The sequence below is a fragment of the Phalacrocorax aristotelis genome, unplaced genomic scaffold (genome assembly GCF_949628215.1).
Source record: "Phalacrocorax aristotelis unplaced genomic scaffold, bGulAri2.1 scaffold_119, whole genome shotgun sequence".
Taxonomy (NCBI): domain Eukaryota; kingdom Metazoa; phylum Chordata; class Aves; order Suliformes; family Phalacrocoracidae; genus Phalacrocorax; species Phalacrocorax aristotelis.
The window spans coordinates 155,459-161,111 of NW_027441177.1; the positions used below are offsets into that span (position 1 = coordinate 155,459).

General features: G+C 56.2%; 1 protein-coding gene across 1 annotated transcript; it reads left to right on the forward strand.

Annotated features, from left to right (window-relative positions):
• The first annotated feature begins 233 nt into the window (after positions 1–233).
• Positions 234–3,439, forward strand: LOC142050995 (forkhead box protein J1-like). The gene is made up of 2 exons (XM_075080189.1): positions 234–750; positions 2,639–3,439. Exons 1-2 carry the CDS (start codon positions 250–252, stop codon positions 3,437–3,439), a joined length of 1,302 nt encoding a protein of 433 aa, XP_074936290.1. The 5' UTR covers positions 234–249.
• The last annotated feature ends 2,214 nt before the right edge of the window (positions 3,440–5,653 follow it).

The following is a 5,653-nucleotide window of genomic DNA, read 5'->3' on the forward strand; positions in this document are numbered from 1 at the left end:
ATTTCCCTGAGTTTGGGGCTGCTCAAGCACCCCGGGGAGGTGTTGTGGCTCCAGTGCGCAGCACCCTGGGGATGGGTCTCGCCCAGCGGCACCCGGAGCACCCAGGGCCAGCCCTGCCCGGGTGCCGGAGAGCAGCTGCGCTTCAGGGAGCTTCAACCCTCTCCCTGTTGCTGTTGCAGGATCTGCCCCATCCCCTCCCTTCCCTTCACGTGCACCCCGTGAAAGCAGGAGCTGCCGAAGTGCCGAGGCATGGCTGAGGGGTGGCTGCGCTGCCTGCAGGCAGGAAAGGACGGAGGGCCGGAGGGCAGCGTGGGGGACTCAGACGACCTGGACGACAGCCTGACCAGCCTCATGTGGCTGCAGGACTTCTCAATCAGCGCCTGCATGGGCAAGTCCTCCTGCTGCCCCAGTGACCCGGACCCCCAGGACTGTCACAGCATCCCCAGCTCTGCCGCGCCGTGCTCGCCCCCGGCCGCCAACCCGGCACGCATGGGCATGCCCCACACTCCCTGCAAGCCCATCTCCTCCCCCACCTTGAGCACGGCGCACCACCCCATGGCCGCGCACCCTCAGCTCATGCAGGACATCGACTACAAGACCAACCCACACATCAAGCCACCCTACTCCTACGCCACCCTCATCTGCATGGCGATGGAAGCCAGCCAGAAGCCCAAAATCACCCTCTCCGCCATCTACAAGTGGATTACTGACAACTTCTGCTACTTCCGACACGCCGATCCCAACTGGCAGGTACGAGATTTGGAGACTTCTTGCCTTCTCCCCTCTCCCCACGGGGCTGGGGAGGGCTTTCCACAGCCCCCACGGTGCAAGGCAAGGTCCCGCGGGGACGCTGGATCCCGCTGGCAGGAGAGCGATGCCGGCAGCCGGCGGGGAAGGGCTGTAACGGGAAAGAGCTTGGGTGTGCAGAAATGCCACGGCCATGAGGGCGGCGGAGGGAAGGAGCCATTCTAGGGGAGAGCCTGGGGCCGTGTTGGGAGCGAGGAGGTACCCACCGGTCTGCTGGTCCCTCCGGCTCCTCTTGGTGCTGGGGCGAAGGCGTCTCTGTGCCCAGCTCCACCTTCCTGGCGCTCTCGTGGGGTCCCCAGTCCCTCGGGGGTGAGCACACATGAAATCGCCAGGCCGAGTGCCTCTGGGGGCTGAGGAGCAGGTGTAGGAGAGGGACGGAGCCGACCCCCAGGCAGATTGTTGCGCAAATCCCTCGCTGTGGAGGTCCAGAGCAGAAATGCTGCTGCTTTCCAAGCAGGGCAGAGGGCAGGTCTCCTGACCCCTGGGACAGGCAAAGGAGGCTCCATCACTGTGACGAGCCGGTGAGGCCTCAGAGGGAAACCCAAGAGAGGTCAAATAGGGCTGCTGTCCCCAGCCAGCACAAGCGTGCCCTCGGGGGGCAGGGGCCAGCTCCCCCACGCTCACCAGCTCTGGGGACAGCCTGAAGCACAGGGGCTTTTCCCAGCCACCTTGGCTCGCTGCCCTCCCCCGGCACACGACGGGACCTCCGGCACGGGGGGCTTTCTCGGCTGTGGCAGGGCAGGAGGGACCCGGGAGGCTCGTCCCTCTGCTCGGGTTATTCGCAGCCCGCGCCCGCAGCACGCCAGCGATCCCGGCAGCGGTGCTCGCCCGGGCAGGGCAGGGCGACGGCGCTGCAAACCCCCTGCCCGGGTGCTGCCCACCTTCTCCCTGCGCAGGGCGGTCGCCAGCGCCTCTGGCAGCCCAGTGCTTTCTGTTCTTCTTTTTTCCTTTTTTCTTTATTCTTTTGTCTTATTCTTATTCTTTATTCTTTTTTCTCTTTTCTTTTTTTTTCTACTTTTTATTTCTCCTTTTTCTTTTTTCTTTTTTCTCTTCTATTTATTTTTTCTTCTTTTTTATTTATTCTTTATTCTTTTTTAATTTTTTTTCATTTTTGTTTTTTCTCCTTTTTTTTTTCTTTTTTTCTTATTGCTTCTCTTGCCTCCCTCTCTCTTTTTGGTCTCTTCTCTACTTTTTTAGGTCTCTTCTCTCTTCGGTTTGGTCTCTTCTTGGCTGTGTTCTCATCCCCTCTCCTCATTCCCATACATGAAGACAGCCTGGAAAGGTCATGCCACCTACTCTGGGGGGAGATGATGGAGATATCCCTGTGGGAGCTGAGTGCTTTGGAAAGGAGCCAACACACCCGGGCTTCAGCCCGGAGGAGGGGTTTTGGGGGTGGGGGGGTGTGCGGTGTGGGTGTGCGCATGTTTTTCAACAGCTCTAAGTGTTCAAGCCTTGGTTTTCCTCTTCAGCACTACGGGTTATGGATAAATAAGCATAAAGGTATCTAGGCAACATTACAAAAAAAACCACCCACCTCTACCATATCCAATCTCTTAATCCAGTCTTAGCTTTGTGGAGTCCAACGCTGGGGCATTTACCCAATAGCTGAGTTTCCTTTCGAATTAGTCACATCACTCCAGGCACATTCAGGGCTTCAGAACCACTCGACTGAGGCTGCCTGGCCTATGGTTTCCCGGGTCCTCCTTCTTCCCCTTTTTGAGGATTAGAGTGACATTTGCTTTCCTCCAGTCCTCGGGCACCTCTCCTGTCCTCCACGACCTTTCAAAGATAATGGAGGTTCAGCCTTGGTTTTTTCGTGTTTTGGGTCTAGAACTCCATCCGACACAACCTCTCCTGGAACAAGGGCTTCATCAAGGTGCCCCGGGAGAAGGGCGAGCGAGGGAAAGGTGGGTTTTGGAAGCTTGACCCCCAATACGCCGACCGGCTCAAGAGTGGTGCCTTCAAAAAGCGGAGGATGCCCCCGGTGCAGATCCACCCAGCTGTCACCGACAGAGCCCAGCAAGAAGCACAGAGCGTCGCCAGCCCGGCCACTTCAGCTTGCGCCTCCAGTAACAGCCTCAACGTCAGCGTGGAGCTACAGCAGCTGCTGAAAGAGTTTGAAGAAGTCACCGGTGACCAGAACTGGAACCCAGCGGATGGCAAAGCAGGGCACAAGTGCAAGCAGCCCTTGCCCGAGCAAACGGCCAAGGCGCCTCGGCTTTCCAACCCTGCCTTGCTGACCCAGGAAGAGCAGACTGAGCTGGCATCACTGAAAGGCAGCCTTGACTGGGAAGCCATCCTCAACACCACCCTGAATGGAGACTTCTCCACTTTTGGGGACCTGGAGCTCACGCCTCCCATCAGCCCCATAACACGCGACCTGGACTTGATGCTACACGGGCACCACATCGCCTCTCCCCAGGGGCAGGAGCACGTCCTCACCGAATCCAACCACGACAACCTGGACTTGGATGAAACCTTCATGGCCACGGCCTTCCTGCAGCACCCCTGGCACCAAGGGGCAAACGATTACCTCTCCAACTCCGGCAACGTGCAGGAGGTGTTTGAACTCAGCGACGGCTCTTTGCCAGCAGATGTGAGCGACTGGAGCAGTCTGGCGTCCCTCTTATAAGGGGCCAGTCACTCTCCAAAGCCCGCACAGGCTTTAGTAGGATGCTCCCCCAGAGCTGCTGGGACTTACAAGGGACAAGAGTTTCTAGAGACAGAGACATTCACAGGGACTTTTACCAGCTTCATTGTAAGATTATTCACAGAAACACTGCGGGGAGAAAAAACCAACACCACAGGAACAGCTTGATAGAGCTTTAAAGGCCACGTCAGAAGTCTCTAGTCCATGAGTTTCCTCAGGAGAAGAAATACAACACTGCTTATTTTTTTGCTTTTAAAGGAATACATGTGAATTGTCTTTTTCTTTTTCCCCGTGGCAAAGGACACGGCCTACGTTCCTTCAGGGCTAACAGAGCACCCGCTAAATCCCATCCAAGACATGAGATCCTGGTGGCTTAGGGCTCGACAGACTAAGTGCAATTTTCTCACCCCTTCGTCCCTCTGTTTCTCTCTCTCTTTTTCCTATTTTCTGCCTAGGGTAGGTCATAGGTATAGTGTGATAATTAGCTAGCAAGTACGTAGAGGTCCCTTCTAGATCCTCTGAGTTCAACCTCCCTCCTAGGGAGGTTCTACCTAGGGAAGAACAAAAGGTTTATAGATTCAGCAAGTCTGCTTCTTTAGATGTTTTTATAGAATCTATTATCGATTATATATTCAAAGGAACCTGTATTTTTAGCACTAGAATTTCCTAAGAGTGGGGTTAGGGGAAATGCAGTTTGGGAGTTGGTTTATATTTTCATTGTTTAAAGGCTTGTGTTCATCGTTCTGTAAACCAAGACCAGGCAAGGGAGGATTCCTGCAGCAGCAGCAACAGGTTTCATCAAGGGTCCCGGAATTGTCCGCGACAGGAGAGGAGCAGCGGGGACGGGGTCGCTCCCACAACTGGCTTTGGTATTTTTTCTACCCAAACCCCTCGCTGCCGTTGCCAAGGGGTCTAGACCACCATAAACCCTCTCTGCCTTTCACTAGCTGACGTAGGCTGGGGACAGTGTCCCGGGGCTGGGGAGCAAGGGTCATGCCTCTTGCGGGTTTTGGGGGGGGGTCACTGTAGGTGTTGGTATCTGTATTGCTGATGCTTCTTTTTATTTGTTGTTTTTGTGATATTTTCCTGTTTTGGGGCCTCTATATGATACTGAAGAACTGCAGATACACGTGTGCAATTTAACGTTTTTCATGGAAAGTTATTTACAAATTAAAAACAAAAATAGAGAAGAAAAAACCCCTTCTGCCTCCTTGTTTCCCTCCAGCACCGCCGGGCTCTGTCTGACCCTCTCTCCTGTGGGTAGGGGACACCTCAGCAGCCCAGCCCTGGCTGTACACCCAGCCCCGGTACGGGGGTGCCATCACCCCCCTCTGCAGCGACACAGCAATTCTCCACGGGGAAACTGAGGCACAAACCCCCACCTGCGCGGCAACGCTTACACACCGCCCGTGTGGCACCAGGGTGGCCGTGCCTGGTGTCCGAAGTCCTGGGAGCTGCTCCCAACCCCCGGAGCATCCTTCCCTGCCCCTGCGGGGAGCTCCTGGGGGTGACATGATGGGAGCGCGTGGGACTGTCCCTCTGCTTGTGCCAGGGCCGGACCCGGCACCGCAGCTGCCCTGAGAAACACAAGTGGACGTTTTTATGGACATTTTACAGGGAAGGGCCATAGACAAAGGGAGTGATGTCTGTGTATGATGCCAAAGGCTGGGGAGGGGAGGGGTGGTGGTTGGTGAGGTTGCGTTGCATCGTATGGGACCTGGGCATGGCGAAAACGGTGTGGAATAAGGGGTGGCGACCACGCTGGTTTTGGCTGGGAGAGGGTCACTCCTCTTCGCTGCAGCTGGCGAAGCAGCCAGGGACCTTTCCAGCTTCCCACGCTCTGCCCCGTGGGCAAGGGGCCGGGGGGGCGGAGCCACAGCCAAGACAGCTGACCCTGACTGGCCAATGGGGTGCTCATTCCGTACCATGTGACGCCACGACCAGCCTATTACCCGGGGCAGTGGGCGCACAGAGGGGCGGCTGCTGCTCAGGGACCGGCATCGGCGGGTCGGCGGGTGCTGAGCGGCCGCGTCACGTGCCGTGTGTCTGGGTTGTTCATTCCCCCTTCCCCCCGCCCCGGGTTTCGCCTCTCTCTCCTTATTTTCCTTTTCTTTGCATTATTGCTGTTGTTATTATGGTTTTATTTTAATTATTAAACTGTTCTTATCTCAACCCACGAGCTTTCTCACTTTTGCC